This window comes from Heterodontus francisci, chromosome 26 (assembly GCF_036365525.1).
Source record: "Heterodontus francisci isolate sHetFra1 chromosome 26, sHetFra1.hap1, whole genome shotgun sequence".
Taxonomy (NCBI): domain Eukaryota; kingdom Metazoa; phylum Chordata; class Chondrichthyes; order Heterodontiformes; family Heterodontidae; genus Heterodontus; species Heterodontus francisci.
Window position 1 is genome coordinate 18,869,495 of NC_090396.1, and position 13,778 is coordinate 18,883,272.

At 44.0% G+C, this 13,778-nt stretch overlaps 1 protein-coding gene across 4 annotated transcripts in view; it reads left to right on the forward strand.

The window, feature by feature from the left end:
* Positions 1-13,444, forward strand: part of evpla (envoplakin a) — a 120,972-nt gene extending 107,528 nt beyond the window's left edge. For all 4 annotated transcript variants that reach the window (XM_068057865.1, XM_068057866.1, XM_068057867.1 and 1 more), the window contains 5 exons: positions 87-237; positions 969-1,052; positions 2,909-3,019; positions 4,697-4,789; positions 9,653-13,444. In XM_068057865.1, the coding sequence (XP_067913966.1) occupies positions 87-237; positions 969-1,052; positions 2,909-3,019; positions 4,697-4,789; positions 9,653-13,123 (3,910 nt within the window). In that variant the 3' untranslated portion in view covers positions 13,124-13,444. The remainder of the gene's footprint in view (positions 1-86; positions 238-968; positions 1,053-2,908; positions 3,020-4,696; positions 4,790-9,652) is intronic.
* The last annotated feature ends 334 nt before the right edge of the window (positions 13,445-13,778 follow it).

Genomic DNA, 13,778 nt, shown 5'->3' on the forward strand with positions numbered 1-13,778 from the left:
TTCTCCTTCTGTATCCCATTGTGAAATGCCCCAACAGATTCTCCACTCAGCAGAAACTTCACATTGTTTTTTGTGATGCTTCACAGAGATGAAATGCTTCAGAATGCTGACATAGCCCACCAGCGCTATAAGACATCCCAGCAGGATCTCAACACCTGGATGAACAATCTTCCAAGCAATCAAGTGCAACCTACAGCCAGCCTGAATGAAGTCAACGCCAAACTCCAGGCTCAGAAGGTGGGTGTTTTCTAGGCCCGTGAATCCAGGAGTTCAAAACTGCTCCACACTGCATGTCCTGTCCATGTGTTTGTGCTGATCTAGTTCATGTTTTGTGGGAATCCAGTCCACATTTTACAATAGCTGCAATCATCAAGGTTAGTTGGGTTCAAACATTGGGGTGTATCTCCTGATGGGTTACATGCCTGTTCAGGTGGGGCTTGACTCTTAAACCACGGCTATTTCCCACTTAATTCCCTCAATACCCCTGTGGTGTTCCTGTGTGGTAGCACAAGCACCACAGGAAAGGGGGAGGGGAGGGGAGTGCTGCAGAGATGAACAAGAGAGTGATGAAAATAGAAGAGTAAGAAAAAGACACAAATAAAGCGAAGCTGAAGATCCACAAGAGAGATGAGAAGGGAAGAGAAACAACCGGTGTTAAAATACGGGGGCCATAAACGAGGCAACAGGCACCCAAGGTGTTATAGGCCATAAGCCTCCACATCCAATGGGCAATGCACACTGTGCTGTGGCCAGCCAGAGCATAATGCACGGAGAGTCTGGGCACAAAATGAGTGCAGCGCCTCAAAATGTATTGAAGTTAGCACTCCACGCCACATAAATGGAAAATGCTCTTGTGTGGATCCCCGTGTTTGGTTTCAGGGTTTTTAAATGTGGTGTGCATGTCATACACTGAGCCAGCCAACAAAAAGTCCGGCCTCATTGAGTTGTCTCCATCTATTTCCTTGCAGAAAGTAGTGAACGATATCAAGAAGAAGGAACCCGAAAAGGATGCACTCATCGCTCTCTCCTATGATCTGCAGTCCACACTGAATGTATGTGTTGCTTTGGAAAATTTCATCCAGTTGCTAATTACAGGGCTGTTCTTAGGACCAATTGTACCCATCCTTTTCACACAGGGCCCGAACCCAAAGATCAAATTACAATAACACATTTAAAAAAGAAAGAACTTGCATTTATACATTGCCTTTCACAATCTCAGGACGTTCCAAAGTGCTTCACAACAGCATAATCAGACAAAAATGGCTGTTGAGTCAAGAAGGAGATATTCGGTGGTGTGACAAGATACTTAGTCAAAAGAGACGGACCCTGCTTTCAAAGAGTGCGGATGTCCGCCAAGACATGGCTCAGTTGATAATACTCTTGCCTCTGAGTCAGAAGGTCGAAGCTCCACTCACAAGACATGAGCACAGAAATCTCGGCTGACACTCCAGTGCAATTCTGAGTGTGCTGCTGTCTTACAGATGAGATGTTAAACCAAGATGTTCTCCAAGGTGGATTTAAAAGATCCCATGGCGCTATTTTGAACAAGAGCAGGGGAGTTCTCCCTGGTGTCCTGGCCAGTATTTATACCTCAATCAACGTCACAAAAACAGATTACCTGGACATCATCACATTGCTGTTTGTGGGAGCTTGCTGTGTGCAAATTGGCTGCTGCATTTCTTACATTACAACAGTGACTACACTTCAAAAGTACTTCATTGGCTGTAAATCACTTTGAGACATCCTGAGGTCATGACGAGCACTGTATAAATGCAAGTCTTTTTCTTTATGCCAAGAAATCATATTTGGAAGATCATTTTATTATTTTGGGATGGAGAAGCGCAATTTTGTTGCAGTGGGGCAGAGAGTTGGGATTGTGGCAAACTTTCTTTGCTGTTTTCATTAAAAACCTCATTAATGACTAAACATCTCCATAAAACAAGACCTGACTAAGTGAAAAATAATAAAGATTACAATTTCAAGAGAGCATTTGCAGAGTGATAACACTAGATATATTATTGCATTTGTCTGAAATTCCATTTCATTTAAAAAGCCAGAGAGCAAAGGATTCCCCAAGATCTGACGCTAACCATAGACTGAAGTACCACAACACCACTTTTATAGAATCTTTAAATTGGAGAAACTGTGACCCCAGTTTACACCCCTCCCTCCCTCCTTTTTGTATTCATTCTTTTTAAAGGGTAATGACCCGGAATTTGCATTGAGTCTCAATAAATTTGGTTACACCAGGATTGTGCCCTCCAGCATTGACTCCCACTGGAGTCTGTGGGCAGAGGTTGCAAGCACACTGTGGTCACATATGTGGTTCCATGTTCACACAAAGGATAGTGGTAATCTGGAACTCTCTTCCCCCAAAAAGGCAATGGATACTGGGGTTCAATTGGAGCTTTCAAGACTGAGATTGATACATTTTTGTTGGGTATTGGTATCCAGGAATATGGAGTAAAGGCAGGTGAATAGGGTGGAGGTGCATATCAGCCATGATCTAATAGACAGGCTCAGAGGGGTTGAATGACCTCCTCCTGTTCCTAAATTGTGGGAGGTTGCCCACAATTGCTGATCCCAGCAATGTTCTCTTCAGCAAGGAGCCATTGTAGAGGGAGGGGTGGGTGACTATTGTTTAAGCCCCTTGCTTGTACTGTAACCTGCCTGTGCGACCCATCTATACTCTAGTGGCGGCCTCGACTCACAGTATACTGGTCACCTGGCGTAGGGAGTCCTCACTCTCGGGGTCCCACCCCTTGGTCTTGTAAGGGGATCATAGTTGGCCCCACCCCCCCACCCCCCACATGGCGGACTGGAAGGTAGGTGTCAGCCTCAGGACAAAATAGGCTCCCTCTGAGCAGCACTTCTGAAATGAGTAATGTTCTGCTCCTTCTTTTTAAAGAATTACGAAACTAACAATGAGAAATATCGTGCATCTCTGGACCCTATCACTGGCCCATCTAACGTGAAGAAACTGAGGACTCAGAACCTGAAAGAAAGCATTAATGATCAGGTAAGGGCAATAGTATGGTGCGATTGGCTCAAAGTGAGAATGTCACCAGCCAGCTGCCATGTCTTTCTTCTTCCTCAGTAGTTACAAGAGTGTGCAGGGTTATAGAAAGAAGGTGGGGGAATGGCACTAAGTGAATTGCTCACTCAGAGAGCCAGTGCAGACATGATGGGCCAAATGGCCTCCTTCTGTGCTGTAATAATTCTGTGAGTTTTCTCTGCTCCTACTCTGAAGATCAGATAATCTGTGATGTTGAATTTGGGATAAATATTGTCCAGAACACTGGGAACTAGCTCCTCTGCTCTTCTTTGAAATTGTGGTATGGGATCTTTTGCATCCACCTGAGAAGACAGGTGGCACCTTTAACAGTGCAGCACTCCCTCAGTACTGTACTGGAGTGTCAGCCTTGATTTTTGTGCTCAAGTCTTGGAGTGGGACTTGAATCCACAACCTTCTGATTCAGAGGTGAGAGTGCAACCACTGAGCTATGGCTGAAAGTCATGTTACTAGCATTAGATAAAGTAAGAGTGGGAGGAGGCTTATGTGGTGCATCAACACCAGCATAGACAAGTTGGGCCAAATGGCCTGTTTCTCTATGTACAGTCCCATTGACCCCGGGTGCCCCCATGTGATCACCATTCATTTGTGAAGCCCATTTATTCCATCCGCTGTTGTTTCAGTGCCAAGTGTTAATGCCATTCATTTCTAACGGGTTAAGGATAGCAATACAATATCACCAGTTACAAAGTTGAGTTTCAGCCAAATATTCAACTCTGGGGTACATCACAGCTGAGCCTGATTCTGTCCTTGCCACATGTCCACATAGTTACACTCTCCGACCTGGATCGCTAGGAAGCTCTTAGACTACTTATAGCAGAATGACTACTGCCCCTTGCCAAGACGAGCTGGCTCAGCACAGAACACGGATCACTGCTGGGAGCTTCCCTGGTCAATTACAGATCAACAAATCCCTAGATAAACTTGCTGAGATATCAGGAAATCTCAGCCACATTATAAGACAAATAACCAGTGATTGGCACTTAAACCATGAATTCAGTCCAGTCACTTTTTCCATCAAGATCCTATATTGGTGGATATATGGGGACTGAGGTAGTCTCTGTGATGGACTGTGTGCCTCATTGTGCAGAGGAGATTTACCAGAACAGTACCAGGGATAAGGAACTATGTTGAGAGACCAGAGAAGCTGGGATTGTTCTCCTACATCAGTGTGTTAAATGGAGATTTAATAGAGTATTTGAAATGATAAGGGATTTTGATGGAGTAAATAAGGAGAAACTGTTTCCACTGGCAGGTGGATTGATAACCAGTGGACACTGATTTAAGATCATTGATAGAAGAACCAGAGGAGAATTTTATTTTATTGTGCAGCGAATTGCTGTGATCTGGAATGTGCTGCCTGAAAGGGCAGTGGAAACAGATTCAATAGTAACTTTCAAAAAGGAATTGGATAAATACTTGAAAAGGAAAAATTTGTAGGGCTACGAGGAAAGAACAGGAGAGTGGGCCTAATTGTAAAGCTCTTTCATAGAGCTGGCACTGGCACGATGGGCCGAATGGTTTCCTTCTGACTGATTCTAATGTGCTTTCCCCTTCACCCCTTCCCAGACACACACTCCAGTGAATTCCTACAGCTCCAGAATAATTTTCTTTTTTTTGCAGGAGAAGGACACGGTTAAACGCTTTGCTGAAGTCTCTTCATCAAATGACCAACTGCTTAACCAGCTGGACTTTGTGACAAAGATTAAGCAAAAGGTAATGTGAATGTTACCAGCTGAAGGGTTTTATCACCCGAGCATTGATATTTCCATGTATTTTCCTCACTCTGAACGGACCTCACTCAGTACTGGGATCACTCACAGCAGCTATCATGCTCTGCTGCCCATGGTCAACCCTTCCTTCTGGCCAGTGATGAATGGTCATTCCATTGGAGGCTATGTGGAGGCCAGTGACTCCCTGTGGATATCCCAGCTGCATGCAATGAAAGGATTTGCATTTAGGTAGCACCTTTCATCGCCTCAGGATGCCCCAAAGCACTTTACAACCAATGAAGTACTTTTGAAGTGTAGTCACTGTTGTAAAGTGGGAATTGCGCACAGTAAGCTCCCACAAATAACAATGCAATAGTGACTATTTTATTTAGTGATGTTGGTTGAGGGATAAATATTGCGCAGCACACCAGGGAGAATTCCCCTGCTCTCTCATCGGGTATGGGATATTTTCCATCGACCTGAGAGAGCAGACGGTGCCTCCGTTTAACATCAAAATCTTGAGGAGTCTAGACAGAGTAGATAGAGAGGGAGAAAATGTTCCCATTGGCTGAAGGGTCGAGAACCAGAGGACACAGATTTAGTGATTGACAAAAGAATCAAGCTAACATGAGGAAAAACCTTTTTTAAGCAGCGAGAGATTAGGATCTGGATTGTGCCACCTGAAAGGTTGGTGGAGAAAGATTCATTCATAGCTTTCAAAAGGGAATTGGATAAGCAGCTGAAGGGAAAAATAATGCAGGGGTACGGAGAAAGGGAGGGGGTGTGGGACTAGCTAAATTACTCTTGCAGAAAGGCAGCATAGGCTCGACAGGCCAAATGGCCTCCTTCTATGCTGTAACCATACAATGATTCTATGAACATCTCACCTGAAAAACAGCACCTCTGACAGTGCAGCACTCCTTCAATACTGCACAGCAATGTCAGCATAAGATTTTGTGCTCGAGTTCCTGGAATGGAACTTTGACCCCTGACCTTCTGATTTAGAGGCAAGAGTGCCATCACTGAACCAAGGCTGATGTGATTTCCTGGACTGAGTGGCAGAGAAACGATCTCCAATTCATACTCTTGGGTGAAGGATATCATTTTCACACCTTAGCACATGTTCTAAAGATGAAACAGTCTCTGAACGTGAGTCATTGTGAATCTTGTATGGGATATCTCCATTTCATAGAGGTAGCACCAACCGCAAGAAGATCAGTGGGAAAGCCTGACACTTTCAGTATGTGGATACTTCCACAAGGAGTCACTGGACAGCAATCAGAAAGGAGAACATTGATTGGTGTTCCCCTCACCCACACCGGACAGGAGACAGTTCTGATGAAAGGTCATTGACCTGAAACGATAACTCTGTTTCTCCCTCCGCAGATGCTGCCTGACCTGCTGAGTGTTTCCAGCACTTTCTGTTTTTATTTCAGATTTCCAGCATCCACAGCATTTTGCTTTTGCAAGAGACAGATCTTGTTGCACTTGTCCAAGTGGTCTCTTCACCGAGTATTGGGTTTCAAAGCCAAGTGTCAGCGTCACTCTTATCCACCTGCCATGATTCAGATGAGCTTCATCTCTGCAAACCACTGGCAGAATTGAATGTTGAGCCTTGCAGGGAAGAAGAATGAAAGCATTGGTGTTGCTCATCATTGGTCACTGATATCTTATGCAGTGCTATTAGTGATTTTAATGTAAGTGCCGTCTCAACTGGCTGCTTAAAGGGAGAATGTGAAAACATCAGCCAGACAAGCTCCATGCGAATGGTCATGTTAGAAAGGGACTCCCCTCTTGGTTTTATGGTTCATGGTATAAAAACCACGTTTAAGTACTGTGGGCATTATATCCAATCCCATCCTGTACTTTACCTGGAAGGTCTTTCATGGCAGACTGGTACAAAAGGTGAAGTCACACGGGATCAGAGGTGAGCTGGCAAGATGGATACAGAACTGGCTCGGTCATAGAAGACAGAGGGTATCAGTGGAAGGGTGCTTTTCTGAATGGAGGGATGTGACTAGTGGTGTTCCGCAGGGATCAGTGCTGGGACCTTTGCTGTTTGTAGCATATATAAATGATTTGGAGGAAAATGTAGCTGGTCTGATTAGTAAGTTTGCGGATGACACAAAGGTTGGTGGAGTTGCAGATAGTGATGAGGATTGTCAGAGGATACAGCAGGATATAGATCGGTTGGAGACTTGGGCGGAGAAATGGCAGATGGAGTTTAATCCGGACAAATGTGAGGTAATGCATTTTGGAAGATCTAATACAGGTGGGAAGTATACAGTAAATGGCAGAACCCTTAGGAGTATTGACAGGCAGAGAGATCTGGGCATAAAGGTCCACAGATCACTGAAAGTGGCAACGCAGGCGGATAAGGTAGTCAAGAAGGCATATGGCATGCTTGCCTTCATCGGTCGGGGCATTGAATATAAAAAATGGCAAGTCATGCTGCAGCTGTACTGAACCTTAGGCCACACTTGGAATATTGCGGACAATTCTGGACTACCAGAAGGACGTGGAGTTTTTGGAGAGGGTACAGAAGAGGTTTACCAGGATGTTGCCAGGTCTGGAGGGCATTGACTATGAGGAGAAGCTGGATAAACTCGGATTGTTTTCTCTGGAACGACGGAGGTGAAGGGGCGACATGATAGAGGTTTACAAAATTATGAGTGGCACGGACAGAGTGGATATTCAGCAGCTTTTTCCCAGGGTGGAAGAGTCAGTTACTAGGGGACATGGGTTTAAGGTGCGAGGGGCAAAGTTTAGAGGGGATGTGCGAGGCAAGTTCTTTACACAGAGGGTGGTGAGTGCCTGGAACTTGCTGCCAGGGGAGGTGGTGGAAGCAGATACGATAGCGAAGTTTAAGAGGCACCTTGACAAATACATGAATAGGATGGGAATAGACCTTGGAAGTGCAGAGGTTTTAGTTTAGACAGACATCAAGTTCGGCACAGGCTTGGAGGGCCGAATGGCCTGTTCCTGTGCTGTACTGTTCTTTGTTCCTAATGGTGTCACTGACTGTAACAATGTAGTGCAAAAGTAAAACAAATTAAATGAAGATGATTATATGGCCTAGGTTTCACATTTAGCAGGATTGCTGGGCCTCTCCCTTGAGAGACTGGATTCAAATCCTCCCCTGAAGGTTGGGACAAAGCTCTTTACCATTAGTAATATCAAAAGTCAGAAAATGCAATTAATCCAGTTCTGGCTGGGTACAAGTGGATAGTGTGAAAGTCCCAATTGTTACTAATCAACTGCCATGATTGGGGATGCCCCACGGTATCATTGCTTAGCAAACTGAGCATTGTTATTAGTCTAATAGTCAGATAAATGATTACTCTTGATTACTTAAGAACATAAGAGATAGAAGCAGGAGTAGGCCACTTGGCTCCTCCAGCCTGCTCAGCAAGATCATGGTTGATCTGATTGTGGCCTTAACTCCACTTTCCTGTCTGCCCCTCTTAACCCTCTACTCCCTTGTAGATCAAAAACCTGTCTAGCTCAGCCTTGAATATATTCAATAACCCAGCCTCCACTGCTCTCTGGGGAAGAGAATTCCAAAGGTTAACAACCTCATAGAACCCTACAAAATTCTAACAGGACTGGACAGACTAGATGCAGGATGGATGTTCCCGATGCCGGGGGAGTCCAGGACCAGGGGTCACAGTCTAAGGATAAGGGGTAAGACATTTAGGACTGAGATGAGGAGGGATTTCTTCACCCAGAGAGTACTGAACCTGTGGAATTCTCTACCACAGAAAGCAATTGAGACCAAATCATTAAATATATTCAAGAAAGAGTTAGATATAGTTCTTAGGGCTAAAGGGATCAAGGGATATGGGGAGGAAGCAGGAACAGGGTACTGAGTTTGGATGATCAGCCATGATCGTATTGAATGGCGGTGCAGGCTCATAGAGCCGAATGGCCTACTCCTGCTCCTATTTTTCTATGTTCCTCCTCATCTCCATCTTAAATGGGAGATCCCAACTTTTGAAACTGTGCCCCCTAGTCGTAGATTCCTTCATGAGAGGAAACATCCTCTCAGAATCTACCCTGCCAAGCCCCCTCAGAATCTTTTATGTTTCAATAAGGTCACCTCTCATTCTTCTAAACTCCAATGAGTATAGGTCCAACCTGCTCAATCTTTCCTTATAAGGGAACCCCTTCATCCGAGGAATCAGCCTAGTGAACCTTCTCTGAACTGCCTCCAATGCAAGTATATCTCTCCTTAAATAAGGAGACCAAATCTGTACGCAGTACTTGAGGTCCGATCTCAACAGCACCCTGTACAGTTGTAGCGAGACTTCCCTACTTTTATACTCCATCCCCTTTACAATAAAGGACAACATTCCATTTGCCTTCCTAATTGCTTACTGTGCCTGCATACTAACTTTTTGTGATTCATGTATGAGGACACCCCGGACCCTCTGTACTGCAGCACTCTGCAGTCTCTCTCCATTTAAATAATCTGCTGTTATGTTCTTCCCACCAAAGTAGCCAACCTCACATTTTCCCACATTATACTCCATCTACTTCAGAGCACCAGAACTATTTAAATATAAGATCGGGAGTTCAGGAGAAACTTCCTTACCCAGACACTATTTAGAATATGGAACTCGCTACCACATGGAGTAGTTTTGGCAAATAGTATAGATGCATTTAAGGGGCAGCTAAATAAACATGTGAGGTAGAAAGCAATAGAAGGAGATGCTGATAGGGTGGGATGATCTAGGGAGGGAGGAGGCTCATGTGGAGCATACAATCTAACACAGTCCATTGGGCCAAATTACCTATTTCTGTGGTATAAATTCTATGTAAGTTACCAATCAAAGTTTTGAAACTTCTCATTCTTATCTCTCCCAAGCAACAAGAAAGTCCAGTGAACGAAGTGATTACTCAAAAGAATGTGCAGTCAGAAAATGCACTGTTTGCCAGAAAAGGCATTGATCTCCAACAACAGTTTAAAGACGAAGAGAAGAAGACCAAATTAGCTGTAACAACTCTACAAGAGCAGAACAAAAGACTTAGTCTTCTAAGGGCACAAAGACCTGTGGATAAAATGGAAGAGAAAGAGGTGGTGGAGTACTACAGGGACCCCAAGGTAGAAACCAACCTTTCTGCTTTGCGTAACAAAATCCATGATGTAAGGAATCAAAGACTGGGAATGCAGAACGACATCAATTCAACGAAGCAGAAAATCAGTTTGCTAGAAGATGAACAAAAGAACTCCAAAACTGGCCAGGTCATCAAAGAAGTGAAGAAAGTTGAGAGGAACCCCGCACTAGATGTTGAAGCTGAAAATCTACGCAGTGAGATCAGTACTCTGAGAAGAGAAAAGCAAATCACCATTAGCGATTGGGACCGCCTAACAAGACAGGTCACCATCCTTGAGCAGAAGCCAATCAATATCAAAGAAAAAGTTGTCATGATAGAAAAAGTCAAGGTGGAAAAGGACCCAGTTATGCTAAAGGCTTCTAGAAGTCTTCAAAACGAGATTGATGATGAGAGTCAGAAGAAGCAGTCACTGACTGAAAAGATACGGCTCTTAAGAACTCAGATTGAGACTCTGGAGAAGCAAACAGGAAAGACTGATCCAAAGGTCATGATTAAGGAGATCAAGAAGGTAGAAAAAGACCCTCAACTTGAAAAGGATTTAGCCAGGCTCAGAAACCTTTGCCAGGATGAAAACCAGAAGAATAATATCCTAAAGGAAGAACTGAGTGAGCTGCAGAGGGAATACAGAATCATTGCTGACCAGAAACCCAAAATTGAAATGAAAGAAATTGTCCGTGAGAATTTCTGTGTCCTTCCAGAAACTGAAAAAGAGATCATAAAATTAAAGAAAGAAATACGAGAAACTGCGAAGAGAAGGGGTGATGTGGAGATGGAAATCACCATAGCACAGGGAGACCTGGAAGTCCTCAAGGATAGGAAACCTCAAATTCAGTACAAAGATATCACACAAGAGGTTGTGAAGCTTCAAAAAAGCCCAGAAATGCTGAAAGAAATTGATCAGCTCAAACGTCAGCTCCCTCAAATGGACGATGACTACAATGATATGCAAGGAAATATTAAGAGGTTGAAGACAGAAAGAGATGAATGGCGAAAAGAACGGTCTAAGGTTGAGACCAAAGTGGTAACCAAGGATATCACAAAATATGAAGATGATCCAATTCTGGAGAAAGAGGCGGTGCGCCTCCGTAAAATAGTTCGTGAAGAATCAGAGAAACGACGGTATACTGAATCACTGGTGTTTGACTTGCAAAATATGTTCTCCCAGCTGCAGAGACAGAAACCTGAAGAGAAGATTGTCGTTAAGGAAATTGTCCGTTTAGAAAAAGATCCTAAACTCACCATAGAGCATGATAACCTGGGCAATACCTTGGATGAAGAACGCAAACAGAGACGTACCCTGGAGAGAGACGTTCAGCACCTAACAGCTCTTGTGGAGGAAAAAGAGGCAGAACTAAACCTTGAGGAAGAAAAGAGTATTCGACAGGAGATTGACAATGAAGAGAAACAAATAAAATACAGAATATGCGAGCTGGAGTCAAATCCTCCTCCAATGGAAGAGAGCATTGTCATTGAAGAAGTCCTTAAAGTGGAAAAAGATTCATTACTTGAAAAAATATCTGGAACTCTTCGTCAGGAGCTAGACCAAGAAAGACATAAAGCTGCCAATTTGGACAAAGAAATTAAAAAAGTTCAACTCCAACTGGAAATTTTGCACAAAGAAAAATCTCAGGAAAAGCTTATCTGCAGAGAAGTTATCCGGATTGAAAAAGATAAGTCCTTGGAGGATGAGCGAGCTCGTGTTCGAAACTTGTTCAATAAGGAGAAGAACTCCAGGCTGGATTTAGAGGAAGAAATAAGAAGGATTAAAGACAGGACCGAGAAATTAGAAGACTCAATGACATCGTGGTCCCGTGTGGAATCTGAGCTGAAGCAAGCCAGAGATGCTACTCTCCGCGAGAAGGCTTCTCTGGAGGAGGACCTGAGAAATCTAGAGCGTGAAAGAGAACAAAAGACCTATGTCCATCAAGCGGAATCCAAACTTCTGAGTCAGCATCATGTAAAAGAGAAGCAAAGGAAGCATGAGCTGGATGCTAAACTGACATGGATAGAGCGAGAGATCATGAAGGAGAGAGACAGGGTCCATGAGAAAGAGTACATGATCAGAGATCTTGAGTCACAAATCAGCAGGGAAGAAGCTCGTCATCGAGACATGCAGATGAGAGAAACCAACTTGTCCACTAAGATATCCATTGTGGATCCAATTACCGGGGAGGATTTGTCACCCTATGAGGCTTACAAAAGGAACATGATAGATAGGCAACAGTACATCCATTTGCAGGAGCTGGAATGTGACTGGGAAGAGATTTCCACCCATGGTCTATCAGGAGAAACAGCTGTCCTTCGAGACAAGAAAAGTGGGAAACAATATTCCATTGAGGCTGCCTTGAAGGACAGAAGAATCACTAAAGAAGAGCTACAATTTTATAGGGAAGGAAAGCTCCCAATATCTGAGTTTGCACTGCTAGTAGCAGGTGAAGCCAAACCAACAGCATTACATATAGGCACAATAAATTCTGCGCCACCAATTTCTCCCAGCTATCAGTCGTCAAACTATTCTAGCCCGGGCTTTGCAACCTACAGAACACATAAAGACAGGGATCAGCAACCCATAGCTGGAGTCTATGACAATACCACTAATTCAAAGTTGTCTGTCACAAATGCCTTGAACAAGAAGCTAATAGATCCCATCACTGCTCAAAGGCTGCTGGAAGCGCAGGCAGCCACAGGAGGGATCATTGATGTCATGACCAGGGAAAGGCACTCAGTCCACACGGCAGTAGATAGGAATCTGGTCGACACAACCCATGAGAAAAGGCTGATTTATGCGCAAAAAGCTTTCACAGGGCTGGAAGATCCCGTCACAAGTGAACGCCTCTCTGTAGGGGTGGCTGTCCAGAAGGGCTGGCTGTCCGCCGACAGTGCCCACCAGTACATGGAAGCCCAGTACCTCACCGGCGGTCTGGTGGACCCCAACCACTCAGGCCGTTTGTCCATCACAGAGGCCCTGAAGACCAAGATGATCGACAGCAACACTGCCAGGATCCTGCAGGAAGACTCCAACTACACAAAGGATCTCACTGACCCTATCACTAAGGAGCGAGTCCATTACAAAGAGCTGATGAGTCGCTGCCAGAGAGAAGAGCTCTCTGGTCTGCTGCTTCTCCCTGTCAACTCGGAGCCTGGTCAGTTCTCCAGCTATCAATCAACAAACCGTTTTGACACCAGACCTCAACACTCACCATTTTCTCTTGCATACTAACTACTGCCTATAGATGCCATTGAGTGTTATGCAACAACTTCCAGGCCAAACTTTCTCTTGTTAGTTGCTCAAGGTACTGGAGTTATATTACAGATCTACTTGTGTCTTTCCCTCAGGGTTTAAGGCTGTCCTACTTAAGTTTCATTTATTTTTATATTTAAAGGTATATATAGTTTATGGAGGGGATTTTAATGCTTTGTTATTGTCTGTATGCTGCAATACATTTCTTTACTAATGGAGAACTGTAAGGTGCAGGATGTAAAACATTAGTCTGCTCTTTGTCCTAAAGAGTTAATTTCAACATGATACAATTGCTTTAATAAATTGGCATGTGATCAAGTGACCTGAGTCTTCTTGTATTCATTGATAAATTTAATGAGCATTATTTTTTGTTTTTGGGGAGGTAGGAAGGCCAAAAGTCACTTACGTTCCCATGACATTGCAGGTAAAGGGCCAAAGGTCGTTAAATGTCCCTATGACATCATAGGCAAAGGGCCAAAGTTCATTATGTCCCCATGTTATCACAGGTTAAAAGCCAAAGGTCATTTATATTCCCATGGCATCACAAGCAATTGCCCCAATGGTTTTAACCCAATTGATGCCATTTTGTTGTGTTTTTTTGGAAACGAGGTTCAGCAAACATTTTTCATAAAGC